This window comes from Platalea leucorodia (assembly GCF_965183815.1).
Source record: "Platalea leucorodia genome assembly, chromosome: 3".
Classification (NCBI taxonomy): domain Eukaryota; kingdom Metazoa; phylum Chordata; class Aves; order Pelecaniformes; family Threskiornithidae; genus Platalea; species Platalea leucorodia.
The window spans coordinates 99,956,793-99,976,552 of NC_138825.1; the positions used below are offsets into that span (position 1 = coordinate 99,956,793).

Below are 19,760 nucleotides of genomic sequence, written 5' to 3' on the forward strand. Positions count from 1 at the left end.
ACAACCTGCTTGTCTCGAGCATACAGAGCAAGAGAAGACACTAAACGAAGTTGCATTTATAGACAGCAAAAGAATTTTGGAACAAAGTAAGGAGCAAATGTAAGAGGCTCTGAGCTCCAGGAAAGACATATCATTTATTAAAATACATAGCTGAAAGGTCAAGCTCTGAATCATTCATTAAAAATAGGAATCTGTCAAGTTGTAAGGAAGCTCTCATTTGATCTGAAGTTAACAGGAGGTCTAACAGACTCAAAGGGTACAGTCTGAGTGAATGTCAATCTTGAGGCCCAGATACTGGAAAAGCAACTATATCAGAGGCTTCGAAAGATTGACAAACCATCCACCCCTAATAACCATTCACTGAGCTCAATAAAAAACAACATTTCTGATACTAAGCAACTATCACCAGCACCAGAAAAGACTCTGAAAAGACACGAGCTGGACTGAAGGATCCTGATCTGTTATTAGGCATGCAAATGTTATTGGACCATGCAAATGTAGCAACGAGAAGTTGTAGCAATGAAATCTGTTTAAGATCTTGGAGACAGATCTGAATCAATCCTCCTCCTGAATATCTCAAAGACTGCTGTAAAAGATCAACTGCTGAAAACACAGCTACAGCCAACTTCTCTTTTATTTTACTTTATTATTATTAGTTTTCGGGTGGAGGGTGCTTCGTTTTGGGTTTGTTGTGGTTTAACACTACGAGTGGCCACTGCAGAGTCCTGTACCCCGACTACACTTAAACTGACACCACAAAATTTGTGGACATCACAGTGTCCATTTCCAGGCAAAGCAGACACTGGTGGAGACAGTTTTTCTCAGTCACTTTTTTAAGATTCCTAGTGAATCCCAATCCGACTTTGTAAGGGAAAAAAGAACAAACACACACATACACACACAAAACCTAAAACCCAATTCACATCAAGTAAGGAACTATGTTAAATATAAATATACTGTCCCACTGGGCAAATTCACTGAAGAAATAACCTCTACTAAATCCTACCCACACATAGTAAGGCAGATGAAACAGTAAATCCTCACCAATCTTTCCAATGATTAGCAGGATAAAAATCTCAGAGTAGCTTCAATTTTTGATGCATATAAAAAGGAAAAAAGCAAAGGAAAGTATCTCTGGTGCCTGTCAGATATATGGAAGACAGTCAAATGCTTATTTATATGAACCAGGAGAAAAGAAGAAAAAATAAAAGGAAAAAACATTCCTAGGAAAAAGTCTGGGTATTTCAGGAATTTGTCAAGAATGTCTGTAAGTGAACGATAAACACTTTAAAACTATTCTCTTTTAATTTGTGTCTTAACTATTTCTTCCAAGGGAGGCTACTTTAAGTGGAACTTTCACATTCTTTGCTACCTAGTTCAATGCTCTGTTGATGCCTGACAATCAATGGTGACACTCCACATGAACTTAAGAGGAAAACTTAAAGCAGGTTTTTCCTATGGACCTAAACAGGTTTCAGGCAGTTAATATACACAGCTTTTTCCTGAACTGTCTCAGCTTAAATCTAACCCGTACATCTTCCTCCAATGAAGATGATGGCATCCTTTTATACCCTTAACCTCTTGCTAGAGCAAGCAATGGGAGTCACAGTATACATGTATTTCTGCATTTTCCTTGCTATATAAGACAGGTTTTCATTTTAATGTTACCTTTTAAAAAGCTGCTAAAAATCTCTGCTTAATTTCACTAGATATTTCGTGTCCTTTTGTTGTTTAGGGGAAGTTAATGCAATGGATGATTAAGAATGTATGTTTTTTTTAGAAGTTTATTACAGAAAACAATTACTTATGTCTACTGACTACACAGTAGACTCTTCCACAAGTTACTGCAAGAATAAAAATAAATTCTCTAAAATATTGCCAGATTCATTTAAACTTTTTTATCACAGTGCAGTAAAATGAAGTAAAACAAAATTCTGCATTGTATCCACTATAGTAATAAACCAACTCATAATATTACACAATAAAGGGTGATGACAACAATCAACACATCAGTGGAAGCACTGGAGCCAGAAAGCCAGGATTCTGGTTTAAACCTTTTGTAAGAAGAGATATTTCACAATACATGCTGACAAATTGCATATAGCATTCCTACACAAATAGAAAGTAAAATTGAAAAGCAGTGCCTTATTAATGAAAGTACCAAACAAAATATGCCTTACCTGAGTTATTCCACTGGGAGAGATCTTGTACGACTGCAGCTTCTGCTTCAATAGCTCAGGATCACTGTGGCGGAATGGGCACCCTGACAGTAAAAAGCAAGCAAGCTCACAAACAAGGCTGTTTACCCAGGAGTTAGCACAGTAGAAACTCAAGAGACCAGCTAAGCTGTTCCTAATTGCATAACAGCTTATTAATAAGAAAGTTAATTGCCCATGTGTACAATTGCCTACTTTTGTTTTTTCTTTTTTTTAAATAACAACTCCACTACATGGTTATCAGGGCACCACAGGCTCAAGAGTTACATAAAATATCCCAACATAAACAGGCCACAATTCTCATCCACTGACAGGAAAAGAGTTTTAGTTAGTTCCTTACTAACAATGACAGTGCTGGCACATTTAATAGCTGTGGAAAAAAAAAATAAAATGGAAAAGACATGTAATGAGAGGCAACTGGTCTTTAAAGCATAGTCTTTTGTAAAAATATTACTTTATAAATACTTTAGAAAGTTCCACCACCTTAAATAAGAGTGAGGTTTTTTTGTCCCAGAATTAGTTTTGAGACACAACTGAATGAACGACTTAGTACCAGAATAACAACAGTGAAGCCAGTACAGGTTTTCCATGTTTAGTCATACAGAGGTAGGAGGTTTAAAAGTACCCTAGCAAACTTCAGAATTACTGTATGATTGAATTTATATCTCAAAACATCTCTAATTGGTCACTTTTTAAAGCATCTACACATTTAAAGTCTTGTGCTGCATGACACAATGTATATAAAACCAGAAGCTATGAAGTGCAATCTAAAGAGAACAGTGCAAGACCACTGTGGCCTTGAAATTAAATACATAATTTAAGAGACTACAGGAGGCAGTAACTTCTCTAGCCAAGGGTTTCTGCTGTTTTTAAACCTTTTTTTTTTTTTTTAAGGAACTCACCGTGATAATCCCCTTGACTTGGTGGATTGGACATGATAATCTTCATGCAGCTGTATGGGGTATAATCAGTTCTCTTTCCTTCTTTCCCATAGCTGTGGCGAATGCTGTAAGCATATCCTTTGTCAAACTAAATAAAAACAAAAGAATAAATTCTTATATATTTTGTCAGTGATTCTATATCTGCTCTGCAAATAGAAATATTGGACAACAAAATAAATCCTCCAAACATAGGCAAACTGACAAAAATAAAAACAGAGTTGCTTGCTGCTAGCTTTGATTCTTATACTACATGGACTTGTATATGCGTATATACATGTTTTACAGACACATCACAAGAGAAGTGTGTAACTGCATTGATTTAAGGTCTTTCCAGCTGATGTGGTAATCACTTTAAAGATAGGATGATTTAAAGATCAAAATTTTGAACCCCACGATGTTAGTAAATGGTGAAAACATAGTAATTTAAAATCTTTCATAAATGTCCATAAATTGATTGCTTTATCAGGGCAAAAAATAGAAATATAGATTTCTTTACTCAGGTTCACATTCTTGTTCTCCCAAAGTATAATGCTTCACTTATATTTTGTTTCAGCACTGAAGTTCAATTCATTAGATTCTAAAATGGAGTCTATTTCGCTTGTACAAAAGAGAAAGATTTTAGCAAATCTCTTTTGTTTACCAGTGGACTACCAACTCCTCCAACAAAATGAAATATTCTAAAGTAATATAGATGTAAACAAACATTTATCTTGGCAGCTGAGTACAGTACTATCAATATATCATTTTAGATAAGCCCTGTGGAGAACATTCAATGACATGAATTCATGTTATTTTATATGTGGCAGTAAGTGACAGAAAATCTGTAGTAGAATCAGATAATTTAACATACGGATTCCACTAAGTTGCATTAGCTACTATAAGACATCAAGGAACACTTGTTCAAATACCATACTTCTAGTTCCAAAAAACCCAAATAGGACAGAATAATGAAGCATCATGTTAGAATTACACATCCTCAGTCTCTTCTCCTCAAAAAAGCTGTGACAAAGCATAAAAGAAAAACTGCTCTTGCTCAATTCAAAATTTTAGCATTACCCTTATGAAAAGTTCTGTGCATGAATTAAATATAGACAACTCCCATAAGAATTTATGTTTTCTTCTCAAAAACCACTTTAAAATATTTTTTTACTCTGATATCTAATACAAGACAATGTAATATACTGAGAAAAATCATTCAAGTGTACAACTGGTAACTCTACTACTTCAAGGATGCTCTCATTTCTACAGATAAAAGTAGTTCCCTGTTTGGCCTGTGGGCTTCCAAATAGTAATTCAGAATATTCATATACCTATGAACTACCTTAACCTGCTAAAACATGTCTAAAATAAAATAGAAAAATAAGTATATTTTTCTTCATATAAAACACTTTAATGTTTTTGAAAAATATAAATAATTGAAAACTTATAACATAATATGCAAATACATAATAAATGTATATAAAAATACACACAACCTTTGAGAATAAAATCCTGAATTGCACCTGATTCTGGAAGGGTAAAAAAGAAACTTCTCTATCAAGATGCTGGTCATAATCAAGCCAATGTATCAAGAAGAGTAATATTCAGCACTCCTTCCAAATAAGGCTTAAGACATCCAAAGCTCTGAACAAACATTGACTAATTAATCCTTACTGTGCATCTGACAAAGTGACTTTACTCCATTTTAAAAGATTAAAGGGCGGGGGCAGGGGTGGAAGAAAAGAGAGAGAGAAAACACATAGCATTGTGTTTTCCAGCATAGCCACGGGCAGGATCCAGCACACAGGAATATTCCTATCCAGTCAACCCTTTTGCCCAGTGTGGTGGTGCCTCCCCCCCGCCCCTTCCTGAACTTTTACAATCTCAGTAACTCCCATCAAAACTTGGCCTGTGTGTAACGGGTTTGGTGGTTAAGCGTCCTTTGACTGTATCAGAAACCCTTACGTGGCTAAGCTGGGAGTAGCACTGTCTGTACCAGGGAGCCAGCCACCCCCTGACAATCTCAGAATATATTTTACATCTGTACCAGGAATAATCAGCTGCCCCCAACAGTCTTGGGGCATATCTTATCTGGGTTGTAACTCAGGAGAATCTCTACCAGCATCACTGGAATTTTTGAGAACTTCGGTAATTTCCAACCTGGATTGTGCCAATAGGATAGAAATTTACTGATGCCTAAAGTTGATCATCTCACAACCCTATAAAGAGTGGTACCAAGGGAGACCCTTTGAGCTCTCCTGGACCACAGCGGGCTGCGCCAGCATCTCCCTCCGAGCAGGATGCCTCTCAGAGCTGCGAACTTCTATGTTTGCATACAGAGGCCTGACGACAGGACCTGGGCTGATCTCCGGCACCTTTCACTCCTCAGGACTCAACCTTTGCCCATTGAGTTAATTATTTGATGTGAGTATTTCACTGACCTCAAGGGGAATTTTTACTAGGTACCTTTATATATGCATATTGTGAGTATTTCATTAAAGTTGCGACAAATTACTAGGCCTATTGTGTGTGTGTGTATTGATACAAATATTGTAGTAAACCCTATTTAATCACCTTGTAGATAATAACTTAATCAATGATTAGTTATTCCTAAATTCTTGTGATTCTCTCTTAACTGTGAGCAAACCTTAAACTGCTGCTAGACATATATAATACTTAGATATAAACCGTTGACCAAGTCTGAGACTAGGATTGGATCTGGCCACACCTAGGCTCCTCTCTGAGAAGGAGTTTAGAAAGCCAGGGGGTCCATTCTGAACCTCGTGACTCAACGGGAGGGCACCCTTCTCCTCCTTGTATTTTCTTCTAACTCAATTTCCCCTTTCTTTATATATATTTATACATATATATATATTCCATTCATTTAATAAGTAATAGAGTGAACCTTGCCATTGAACTCTGTTGAATCACACTTTTATAGATTTCTATTAAAATCACTATTTGCAAATACCTTTGATGGTGATTCTTTAAGTGACCTAACCACTCATCCCTGACACCCAGGAGTGAAAACAACTGGTTGGTTTAATAGTAAATGAACACTATTTTTGCTAGCAAAAGAGTTGGGCTTTACCAGCTCCTCGTTAGAAAGAAGAGTAAGACTATATGAGGATCTGCTATAGGTGTGTGCACGTACTTGGGAAGGACTGGGGGAACAGGTACCCTCCCCTTAGCAGGGCAACCAGCAGCTGCTGGCTGAGTCCTGCTGCTGCTCCTGTGGGAGCCACAAATAGTATATTTACTCCTGAAAAACAGCAAACATCAAATACAAAGACATGCGTATTTTAATTCCCATCCTCTGAGTGAACCTGTTAAACTGAAGATGGAGTCTGTGATCCTATAGCCACCTGTTCTTCCAGCCAGAAGCTCTGGAACCTTTCCTCCTTCTTTGCAGAAGATGAATGAAAGCATATTTCATGTGCTTAACAAAGGATATTTGAGCAACTAGTTGAATTAGATTAAATTAGTTTTTTGTAAGGGAAAAGCAAATCTTGAATGCTTCAGGATGTGTTGCTTAGTTTGCCAGAAAATTAACACCCTCTCTAACAGTTCTGTATACTAAAACCTTGAGCTGTACTTTTCACATTACTTGCCTTAATGCCCACAGAAATTACTTTTACTACCTAACTCATTATTTTATGCTGAGAAGTAAATAGAAACAGTAATTAGAAACAACAGCTACAAAATAACACAACGCGGCCTTGGGACAGGTTGGATATTTTCTCATTGCTTTCCTGTAACCCTGTTTGGATCTCAGAGTTTTCGCAGTGGCAGATGGCAGAGAAGAATAACACAGCTACGTGGTGCAAGTTAGCACACGCGCAGTTACGTGCTTCACTAGGAGCTCTCTCACCCTTGTGATTCAGGGTTTCTTATCATTGATTAAGGAAACAGGATTTTAGCAGGGCCGATATCCAACAGGCTGTGTGGTCATCCACAATGGGAAGAAACCACGAATTGTGGCATTTCATTTCAGAAAATACATCCTGCGGAACAGCCCACTCTGTACATCGGGGGATGAACTCAATGATCAGACTCACTCTTTCCTAATACCATTACTCTAGGGTATGCACAAAGAAAAATCCCCCTCAGGAGCAATCCCTTTTGCCAGCAAAAGCACCAAGGTATAATCAGACATGTTTGAAATATGCAGAAACAAGAAGGCAGAGGTAGAGAACTGTCCTTTCCTATTTAATCTAACACCCCAAATTGAAGTGGTAGGATTTTCACAGTTCCTTGAACAAAATAAACAGATTATCTGCAGCACACACCACGCATGTAGGTGTTTGCAGGGTTATTCTAACTGCTTATAAATTGCTTGACTTTAAACTATTTCAGAAAAACAGTTTAAAAACCTGTAAAACTACTATTACAGTGTATTCTAACTGCAACCATAAGGTCATTATGGCAAAAAACTGTAAAAAGTCAAAACTCAAATTAAGTGATTTGAAAAATCATTTTTCTGGTGATGGCCTTTTAAGAACATTTGAGAGTTTTATTGAAGCCTGATATGAACTTGCTCAACGATAATGATGCTGCAGGAGAGTGTACATTTCCCTTGTACTCTGTGTGACAGTTTCCATTGAGATGAAAGAAAAGGCTACAAAGGCAAAAAATGATGTTGTTATCATAGAAAAACTGGGTATGCATATACATCCCACCATAGTCTGTGCTAAATATCAATGGAAACTTACAGCCAAAGTTACAACAAAACAACAATGTTAAAGCAACATCACTATACCATTGAGTATCTACATGTACTAGATCACCTACTGCTGGTAATACTTGAGAGCAGGGAATCTCTGCATCTTTTTAACTCTATGGCCCACATCTCTACTATCTCAGTTACTTTGCCTCTATTTAGCTCTGAGCTTTCCAAAATCTGCTAGGCATTTGTAATTTATGTGCTGGTTGGATGGGCCATGGCTTTGGTGAGGGAGAAAGGGATCAAGAAATATGTCTCGTTTAAGCAATGAACTGGTTCACACTGAAGCCAAGAAGCTGAGGCAAAGACAACCCTTTAACAACACCTCTATCAAAACTGTCACTTTGATGTCAGAATGTGCAAATCTTGGGATTAGCAGCAGTGTGATTTTTTTGTTTTAAAAGACTGCAAGTCAACTGTCTGAGCTTTCACTTGACCCCTGAAGATATAAAGTTTTTTGAGCACTTCTCTTTTGTGCAGGCATGGCGGTAGGATGCACGTGATGCCTGGTCTGAAGTGCGCTGCTGATGACAGGTGGGTAGTTTTGAGTTTTTATGCATCAGTATCTGTTGTAATGAACGGAGGTGTCCAGTGTATGGTACCGAATGTACTAATGATGATCCTGGGTATCCCAGAACAGGTGACACTTAGGCTTTCTTAGACATCTTCTCCCTATAAGAAACTAAGCCCTTAGCACTGATTAGTGGGACTAAACTAGTAGTCCAAAGCCAGAATCAAGGAGGCTGTGGGACAGTTCACTGGGTATAGATGAGTGTAGCAAGGAACATTTTGCTTTTATGTGGTATATTCACATGAGTATCAGACTAATGCAGATTAATTTGCCTTTTAACTGTTAATTAAGACACACACACTGTATTAGACAGCCTTCACTAGAAGAAATACAAGTTATAAATTAAGGTGTAAGTAAGGTATAAATAAAAGGGTATTAAAAAAAGGATATATAAGCTATAAATTTGCAACTGATATAGGAATTGAAGGAAATGTTTTTTTCAATAAATTCTGATCACATAAACGCACACAAGATCTTTGGATATGGAATGAGGACGTACATCAAATGGACCATTTGGCAGGTATATGCTCTCCTTTGAAGAAAAGCTTTCATCAAGCAAAGCAGGGAAGGATGGGTCATGTGTGCCTCACAATTATCAGTTTGATACAACTGAATACACTTTCAAAAGAGAACAATAACAAACAACATTCCAAGGCATTCCAGCCACTGCAGAGTAAGTATCATATCATCACTGAGAGCTACTTTCCTTATATCACTTGTCATACTTGCAGATTAGTACCTGGAAATAGAACAAGGTCCTCCATAAATTTTGTTATCAATTCTGATAATTCAGCATGTGTATTAGGATGGAAGATAATTTGCTGACAGGTCTTCCAAGCCCTGTGTGCTCAGGTTCACACTTCCGCAAAACTTTCATGTTTCAGTTTAACTACTTTTATATACTCTTTTAAGTTTTTATGCATCTATTCCTCACAGTACTGGGAGATTTATTTATTTGAAGTCTAACAACTAAGCAAAACGACTGCAGTAATTTTGTCTAGCTTCTTGGCTGACCCCCAGATTAGTTCCAACTCTGCAAAATTCAAAGAAGTAATGGTTTAACACCTTTTTTTAAACAGCCATTGGGTAATTTCCTGCCTAAAATTGTCAAGTCTGTATGGATAACAGCTTCAAATTCATAAATTTATCGCACAAACTTGTGTATCTTCTGAAATAATTGGTTCACTTTTTCATCCACTTCCTAGGCAGTCGCTCAAATCATTACTGTTGACACTGCTTAGTTGGCATATCTTTTTCCAAGCAACTTTTTTTTTTAAGGTCACTCTTAAAATAACCTCCACTTGAGGTTATCTTTTCCAAAGTGTGGTTGTCATTTAGGAGCACAAATAAATGCTTCCCCATCTGCCAATGACAAAAAGTTTCAATTTATCCTAAACTCTCAACCTGTAGCACGACTTCTATACTTTAAGGTACAGATCAGAGACATCAGCTAAAATTGAGCTGAAAATTCTAATAGGCTGTGCAGCAGTCATTACAGACTGATTCAAATCAAGTGCAAAAAACCTCTTCCCCTCTTATTTCAGATTTTCCAAACCACATGAGGCAAGAACCGCTTTGCCCTTGAGATGGCTCCATCTACCACATGGAAATCAGAAAAGTTTTGATCAGTCAAATTCCTCGTATACCCCAGGCCACTCAGGCAAAAATATGACAACGTAGGGTTTTATTTACAGTCGTCTAAGCTTGCTTTAATATAACTTATCTAAATATACAATTTATGTATGCTATTTCTCCACACATTTACATGGACCAAGACTTTAAACCAGGAAAAGTATAAAATAAACCACAGCAAGCTGTCTTCTGCCTTAAGACACTGCATCAAATTATCAGCACAACACATCTTAAAGCCATCTCCTGTAACAACATGTTTTTTCTTAGGCACATGGTTGGTCATCTATGAAAGATTTTATAAGCTACTTCAAGACATTGCAATATTTCTGTCTGTATCCAAGTTATCAATATTTCTTTTTTCTGTTGATGTTTCACACACATTATATTGAAAACATTCAGAAACAGAAGATGCATTTCAAAACATATCATCAAAGAAGAGATGTTTCAAATCAGATTTGATTGTTTGAAGCAAACAATGAAGGAGTTGCTTTCAAACAAACTGAAGCCTGTAAACAAGAAGCTGGCACAGGGAAGACTGTTCTTTATTGTAGACTGCCACTAAAACAAAGTTTCTATGGGTATAACAGCTTGTGGAGGTCATAAAGGTAAATGCTACTTTAAAAACCACTTTAAACAACAATTAAAAGCATGTAAAATTGTGGCTTCATTTTAATGCTCACCAGTAAGAATAGAAAAAAATACTTAGTGATTTTTATTATAATACTTGATTCATTTCTACTTCTGGTAAACAGAAATATCTCTGTGATTACAGAATTATACAGCAGTCTTTGTTTAAAGATTGTTTCTACAGAGCATGATATGATTCCCTGAGCATAATGTCCTATCTTCTTGGCGTAATATCACCTATACAGAGCATTTTTCTTGGATAGAAAGATAGATACATCTAAAAGAAACAAATCCTTTCCATATTACAATGCACCAATCTCCTAATTCTTTATGGGATTACAATGCCTAAGTCATTTCATATAGTACTCTACTAATTATACTAGTCATTTTCTCCAATATCATTAATATTTCCAAAAATTACAAAAATAGAAAAAGATTAAAATGCTATGTATCTATGAATATCACTGTTTTGATATTCCCAAGAATCATTATTTTTCCTAAATATTTGCTTAACCTACTCCAAAATTTTCAGTGAGCAACACTACCAAAAAAAGAAAAATCTGAGAGAAAGAACAGCCGTTTTGAAGCAAAGATCAGTTTGTGGGTAACAATTTCACCCATATCAGATATTTCACTAACAAATTAATACACAATCTTACTGAAAATATTGAACGTTTTGTGCTGGCAGTTCAGAGTGTTACTGAACATAGAGGTGTAAATTCCTTGTCATTACAAATGAAACAACTACACAAAGAAATAGTCATGTTTATTAATTACAATCAAGAATTACAAGGAAATTGGAAATTATAGCAAGAAAATAAATATTTTAGACAGTAATTAACACTGAACAGGTGATAAGAACTTCTGTTGCTTTGTTTTTAAATAGAAGAAAATGTTAAATCTTATTTTAAATAAGAATTAAACAGCTGCATTAAAATGGCAATATTTGACAGTACCATAAGAGATATCGTGCTTTTCTTAAGTATCTATAAAAATACGTTGGTACTTTCCTTCAAATAACAAATGAACACTCAATAAACCCAATTACTGTAAACATGTTTTATTTTCAAGATTTCTGCAGATCATTCTCTACGGTTTTAAGGAACTCTTAAGAAAAGTCTTTCTAGTACCACAGAACAATCTTGAATCCTTTACTAAGCATTTACTCCATAACACACTCATTTAGAAAGTTTAACATGAGATGAAAAAAAAAAAAAAAATCCAGTAATCGATTTCTAAACCAAGGAATCTCGTTCAGTTAGGAAAAAAACCCCACACCTCATTTCTGGTACTCCATGAATTAGAAGCACACTAGTGTCTTTCAGATTTTTCTGCTGATGTTTTTCAGTCAGTGTTTCTCACATTTCAATATGCAGAGAAGTTAACTGATGTAACTTGGAAGCGTATCTTTCAGCGGAAGAATAGCAGTAAATTAAGGGGGTTATTCATTTTATCAAAAGTGGCAGACAGAGAAATAAGAGTCACCAAAACATTCAATGGCAAAGGAGAGCACAGAAAGCATTATCACTGAAAGAGACATAAGAGTGTTAACAGATTGCAAAGTAGACAGAAATTCAGCATGTGGTACAATAAAAAACAACCAAGAAAGTGAAACAGAAGTAGAATAGTAACTAAGTGTGTGCATCTATAGGAATAAGATTCAGCTCCAGACATCTAAATCCAGACGTCTCCCATTATTGTCAATGGAGGTCAATGCAATCAGAGGAGCCTGGGGAGCAATTCAATTTACCCTCACGTAGGCACCTAGAGGCTCATTAAATAAATCATTCTCCAGACACTATTGACTGTATAGGCTAGATCTCTATTGATCATAACGGCAGCTTAGGATCCCAGTGTAAAGAATATGTATACCAAGGAGAAAAGAAATTCAGTAAGTCTGTATCAGAATTGGGAGAAATCCATACTTATATGTATACCACTGCAGCACGGTTTTCAGAGAAGATGGATGAAGACTGGCCAGGGACCCTTGCAAAGTCCAAAAATAAAATTCCTACTGCTTATCCAAGCTCTACCAATACTCTAAACAAGAGTGCTCTCATATGACGTTCTATAGTTTTATTTGAGCACAGTGAACATCTAATACATTTGCAGTCTCATGCAGCTCACGATCTATTATATTGTAGCATATACTGTAACCTAGATCAGCACATACAATAAAAACCTAAACGTACAGGGAAGAAATAGGAAAGAAAACTGCTATCAGCATGGAGACATGTTGTCACTTTGTGAAGAATCCTGAAATGTATCCAATTGGACTCTGGATATAACACAAACCAGCAAAAAATGCAGGACTGGGACAGGCGGTTTAGACTGCACGCCAACAGAGGGTTTATTCTCACTAGCCCGTCACAACATCTTGAAACTGTGGTTGAGAAGACAGAGGCATTCAGCAGACTCAAACAGGCCAGACTCAAACAGGCCAAAGTGGCAGCCAAATGGACTGCAGAAGAGAATTAGAGGAGAGCCACTACTCTCCGCTCCAGCTCATACCCTAGATATTTGGGATTCACGGAAAATGGCCCAATGTGGATATCAGACAGAAAACTGATATCATTTAACTCAGCAGTCTGGCATGGCAGGCTCCTTCATTCTAGTAATAATAATTTTCCTTATAAGGAAGGAGAAAGAGCATACCAGAAAGCAAAGCTATCCAAGCAGATAAACTACAAACTGGAACTTTAGCAGGGTATGACAATTCCCAGGTCACTGGGATAGCAGAAGAGAAACTCACAAATGAGAGAAGGTCTGAAGAAAAATTGTCTCAGCCACTCCAGGCAATCAAAATCAGCATGACCTGCCTCATTTTGAACAGGACTCTTGGCATTAAAACAGACACACATTCAACCACAGCACTAGAAATGAGTCCAAAGGAACAGCGCATATTGATCTGCTCTTCAAGAGTGCTGCTGCTGGCATGGGCTGCAATTCACCTATGCTAGGATGTCCCCAATTTCAAAGACCTCTACAGGATACTGGAATTAATCCAAGGAAGTCTGGCTCATTATCCAGTATTCCACTTCTACTTAGTACATCTGCAAGAGCCAAAAGATCTGAGTAAGTTCACCACAACAATGCCTATGCATTGTTTCCAAAGAGCAACCATCCCCTGACACAGGGGAAGACATCATGTGCTCACTGAATTATTTATATTTTACAAGCTGGTTGAACTACAGAGCATTCCCTAAATATGCAATCTTTGAAGCAGAGACTGGAAGGTTTTGCACACCTTTTGGACTACTTAAACGACAGAAGCGTTCTTCCCTTTTAAAACCATGTACCTTGCATGGGAGTTCACCTGAGCAAGCTCCCCGTCTTGACTGATTAGATATTATTGAATTACTTCATTAATTTATTATTGCATCCCCTTGCAAGCACCCTTGTGGTGTAGCAGTGTTATTAGGAATCCTTTACAGGTGGTTACTCCTTAATCTATACACTGATCACAATGACATCTGAAGCCAAGTTCGGCATTAGATGACAAAAGGCATGTAAGAAGCAAGGCGAGTTAAAAAAACAAAGGCAGGCCTTCTTCATTGATCATGAGATTGAGTGGTTAATTGCTGTTACCATCAGGTTATAACAGTCCACCAGCAAAGGAGTCCTCATTCATTAGAAATCTATGACTAACCCAATCTAGTCTGTAATGAGACAGAGTAAAGTCCAGGAGATTCAATTTTACCATAAGCCTCAGATTTGCAGAAGAGGCAGCATCACTCAAAGAGATCCAGCGACTTGGGCTGGAGAATATCCCTTCAACCAATCCAAGCAACAAAGTTAACATGTGAAAAAACTGTGGCAAAAAACTTGCCTTTTACTGAGATATCGTTAAACCTCTTGGACAAGGATCAGTGTCAGAACAGAAGGATAATAAGTGCCCAATCACGTAATGTCTCAAGATACCAGTAAATCCCCAGTATAAGTGTAGATTAAAAAAAAAAAATCTGCATAAATTCATTATTGGAAAAAAACAAATAATTCTTAAAATAAAACTAGAAGGAGGCTAAGTAATGAATACGTTTCCTCAGACTGATAAGTATTCCTTATGTCTACTCCTGAAACATGTAAACTTAACTTTTTTGATGCAGTCATAAAAGAATGACAAAAACAAGGCATTAAAGCATAAAACTATACAGGGAGATTTGATGTTTGTCAACCCTTTTGAACACAGAGTAAACTAGATATTGGAGCTCTCCAAACAGCACAGTTTGGCTCCAGAAAACTGCCATTCTCTCCGTAAAAACGCTGCTGTAAAAACAGATTTTTTCTTTATTAACAGCACAATAAAAGACAAAATCACATTTTAAGATGATGATCAAAGGAAACAGAAGTGCAGAAAAACAGATATTAGCCCCTACTGCCATAATAAGGAGAACTGCTTACATATAAAGACCCATTTATATTCTATCTTATGCAGAGAGTGCACTGTAATCAAGACATATTTGAACTCCAGACTGCAAGTATGACAAGAGTCTTTCTGCATTCAATGACAGAAGAAAGCTTGTTTTAAAACACACAAGATTATCTTCCCATCTTTTTTTTTTGTTTGTTTGTTTGTTTGGGGTTTTTTTGTTTAATTCATCATTATTTAAAAGATGACTGCAGGGAAAGTGCAAATAGAAAAATAAAGAAGCTCTGAACTGTCTCAGGAGAAGTAACATACACGCTGTTTTTTAGTGCCTGCTGTAACGTTCTAAAAACAGGGAAATAACTCTGGTAACAAAATAAAAATAAAAAAAAAGCCCAATTACTGTAATTCATCTAAAAAAACAAGCTTTCTTGTTTTTAAAAAAAACAAACTCGGATTTTCACTAGTATTGCCCCAGTCCTCATGCAACAAACTCAACTCCATTAAGTAGATTAATTAGAAAGAGAAAAAAGAAAACTGGAATTTAAACAATGAAACTCAAAATCATAGAATCATAGAATCATTTAGGTTGGAAAAGACCCTTAAGATCATCGAGTCAAACCGTTAACCTAGCACTGCCAAGTCCACCACTAAACCATGTCCTCAAGCACCACATCTACCCGTTCTTTAAATACCTCCAGGGATGGGGACTCAACCACTCCCCTGGGCAGCCTGGTCCAGTGCTTGACCACCCTTTCGGTGAAGAAGTTTTTCCTAATATCCAACCTAAACCTCCCATGACGCAGCTTGAGGCCGTTTCCTCTCGTCCTGTCCCTTGTTACTAGGGAGAAGAGACCGACCCCCACCTCACTACAACCTCCTTTCAGGTAGTTGTAGAGAGTGATAAGGTCTCCCCTCAGCCTCCTCTTCTCCAAACTAAACAACCCCAGCTTCCTCAGCCACTCCTCATAAGACTTGTGCTCTAGACCCTTCACCAGCTTTGTTGCCCTTCTCTGGACACGCTCCAGCACCTCAATGTCCTTCTGGTAGTGAGGGGCCCAAAACTGAACACAGTACTCGAGGTGCGGCCTCACCAGTGCCGAGTACAGGGGCACTATCAACTCCCTGGTCCTGCTGGCCACACTATTCCTGATACAAGCCAGGATGCCATTGGCCTTCTTGGCCACCTGAGCACGCTGCTGGCTCATGTTCAGGCGGCTGTCAACCAACACCCCCAGGTCCTTTTCCGCCAGGCAGCTCTCCAGCCACTCCTCCCCCAGCCGGCAGCGTTGCCTGGGGTTGTTGTGACCCAAGTGCAGGACCCGGCACTGAGCCTTGTTGAATCTCACACAGTTGGCCCCAGCCCATCGATCCAGCCTGGCCAGATCCCTCTGCAGGGCCTTCCTACCCTCCAGCAGATCAACAATCCTGCTCAACTTGGTGTCGTCTGCAAACTTACTGAGGGTGCACTTGATCCCCTTGTCCAGATCATTGATAAAGATATTGCCATAAAGACCCCCTAGCTTCTGCTCCCCCATGTACAGCAGGGGGATAAAAAAAGAAAAAGAGAGAGATTTGAGGGACATTTTGGTTTTTGTGTGAGTGGACTTAAGGAACATAGGGAACAGGAAAAGGTCAGAGCACACCATATTATGCAGAATTCAGTTTCACAGCTAAACAGCATTGTACGTTTCAATATAACATCAGAACCTAATCTTCTTTCAAGAAGCAGTAAGCTCTATAATGTTGAAATACTTAAGCCCTATCATAGTAATTTAACTTTCCTAAATCAATATATTAAATTTCTGAAACATAAATTGCGCATAGCACAAATAATGCATAAAAGAGCTGTCCTGTCTTTATTCATGAGATTCAACAGATTTCAAAGACATGCGGCAGAATGTTAAATCAATTCTGAAAGTAAAAATACATTTTTATTTACATCGTGCCTATGCGGTATATCAGTAGAGTGCACATTTGATACAACATGCTGCTTTTCTGGATGACTGAATATGAAATATAGCCATGATTTGCTGGCTGAGTATAGGCACACGGAATGTGACAGCTATACGATGTTACAGCAATTACATGGACATTATCAAAAAAGAAGACAAAGTATACAGGATTCTGGGTTTTGTTTTGGAAGTCAGTTTATACGATTACAGAAAATCTGAACATTTAATAAAATAATTTTAAAATATTCTTTCAAACAATTATATCAAGATTAATAAACTAGTCTATCAAAACTTTTCTGTTCAAAAAGCACAAGAACACAACTGGAAGAGACCTGTTATGTCATTCAGTTTGTCCTGGAAGGTAATAAAAAAAATACGGATTAATAGATTTGCATCTCAAAAACAGTTAACCCCTGTCTCAGAACTTGGGGTAAATAGCCAAAGAGCTTAAATACATTACTGCTGGTGTGTGTGGCAACATACAGCAGGTATTTTTCAGCAGATCGCTATAAAGAGAGAGCTGTATGGTTAAGAAGGTATTCGACAGAGCCTGCTAAAGACCATATTTAGTGACACTCAGATACTTCACAATTGCTGAACTTAGAAATTTGGCACCAGACAGACAAATCCATTTATTACTTTTCTTAAAATGTCACGGACTTACTTGCTGCTGCTGTGATGGCTAATAAAACAGAAATCTCTTCTGACAAGTACACAGTCTTTCTACAGAGATAATAAAGTGCAAGTCTGACAACTGGTTCAAGACTACAGAAGGAATCTTAGAAAATTAAAGGTCTGGCTTTAACATCCGTTTTTATACATACAATTCTAAAAAGATACTACAATAAATAAATGGAAATAAAACTTGTGTCGCTGGGAATAAAACAAGTCATAAGAGACGGGATTCTGATTTAAATTAGTTTTAGTACAGGAAAGATATTTACTGCTTTCATTCTTGTTAGTGCAAGAACATTATCACTAACCTGCTCGTACACTAGATTACTAAATACAGATTTCAGTGCCTAGTATGTAACAACTATGAAAACTGATCCTATTTCTTTTTATGGTAGCTAGTACAGTTAAAAAACATCACTAAAATTATGCCAGCACTGTAATTAATGCCCTGGAAGAGAGATTATAGTTAGCAGCTAGACCTCTTCTCTGTCTCTAAGATATGCCATAGGCTGAAAGACCATCCAAAATTTTCCTGTATAATGTAAGTGAGATGATGAAAACTGAAAATCAAAAGTAAGGGCAGATACATTGTTAACAGGTTAAGAAAAAGGCTGAACAAATAAAAGTACTTCAGAGTGAATGATCATAGCAAAATACCACCGTAACTTTGGCTTCACAACAAAGACTGGAGAATTCCATTTTTAAAAGAACATTAATTGAGAAATCTGGTAGCAACTGAAAAGGAGATTGTGTTTGGAGTGAAAAAGCACACATTTTTACCATACCACTTATTACTGTCATTCCTAGAATATTATGTGCCCTCACAATAACCTTCAAGCATATCATAATCTAAAATTATTTTATGTTTTCTAGTGCATCATCATCAGTTATGGTCTATTTGAATAATATCCATGAAACAAAAATATGGTGAACAATGTTTTTATACCAGCTCCATTTCACTGAAGAAATATTGCTTTAAGATTTTGAATCTATTACACAGAAATTAACTTTTTTTTAATTCTAAGGGTTTTTGAAAAACAAAGTTTCTGTAACAAAAATACTGCCTTATGAAAAAAAAAGTTAAAATATAAAATGACAAATAGACAAATAGTGAAACAGATTCTTGTCAATATTGAGTAAGCTTAGATAACTGTATGATACACTGATATGCCGATTAGTAATTTAAGGCCTGAGAAAAGAAAGTTTCAAAGGGAAATACACAGAAGCATGATTGAGTTTAATATGCATCTACATTAGCTACAGGGCATAATTGAAACTACATCACTCTCTTAAATCTACATAATTATGTCCCAAAGACACTTTAATATCTACTGATAAACCAGTAAGGGCCTCGGGTTTAAAAGGTCAGGCAATATTGTTTTAAAGTAAAATACATTCTTAGGAGTAAAAGGGTAAAAAAAGTAACGTTTTGGTTTGGTTTTATTCCTTCTAGTGCTCAGAACTCCAGATGTGGCAGGCAAAACAAAATTCTAATGCACACTGAAAGGAAACGGTACTGAGTGAAGTTGCAGATTATTCCCCCACCAAAAGGTACAGGGAACTGATGCAGCATCTACCACTGGGGGGAAAAAAAGGGAACATGGCTAATTTTGAAAGTGCCAATAACTCCATTAATTGATACCAAAAAGCTTGGGGGGGGGTGGGGGGGGCACGGGGCGGGGCATCCCTTTACCAGTGTCAACTCTACCTGTAAATTTAAATACCACCCAAGTTAACTAGTTGAATCCCATAGCACAACATTATGCACCACTTACCATGTATTACTATTCTTACTCCAAGTTTTTAAACTTCTGAATACAGTTAAATCATGTTCAGGCTATATATACACACACACATATACACACACACACACTATATACATATATTCATTTATTCATGTATTTATATAAAGTTGTAAGTTAACAGTACCTTTTCAGTGATCATTACATACATTGCATATGGGCAGAAATGGTGAAAAACTGATTGCTTTCACCTTATTTTGCTGAAGTAAGTGGTAGGACATTTTTTACCACGTACCACAAAGAACACCTAATATTCACATCTGATTTCTCATC

At 37.0% G+C, this 19,760-nt stretch overlaps 1 protein-coding gene across 1 annotated transcript in view; it reads right to left on the minus strand.

Annotated features, from left to right (window-relative positions):
- The window catches only part of PRIM2 (DNA primase subunit 2), a gene marked incomplete at its 5' end in the record, with an annotated part of 129,697 nt that overhangs the window by 19,345 nt on the left and 90,592 nt on the right, over positions 1-19,760 (minus strand). Inside the window, 2 exons of the mRNA XM_082306285.1 lie at positions 2,181-2,263; positions 3,119-3,245. Coding sequence (XP_082162411.1) covers positions 2,181-2,263; positions 3,119-3,245 — 210 coding nt within the window. The remainder of the gene's footprint in view (positions 1-2,180; positions 2,264-3,118; positions 3,246-19,760) is intronic.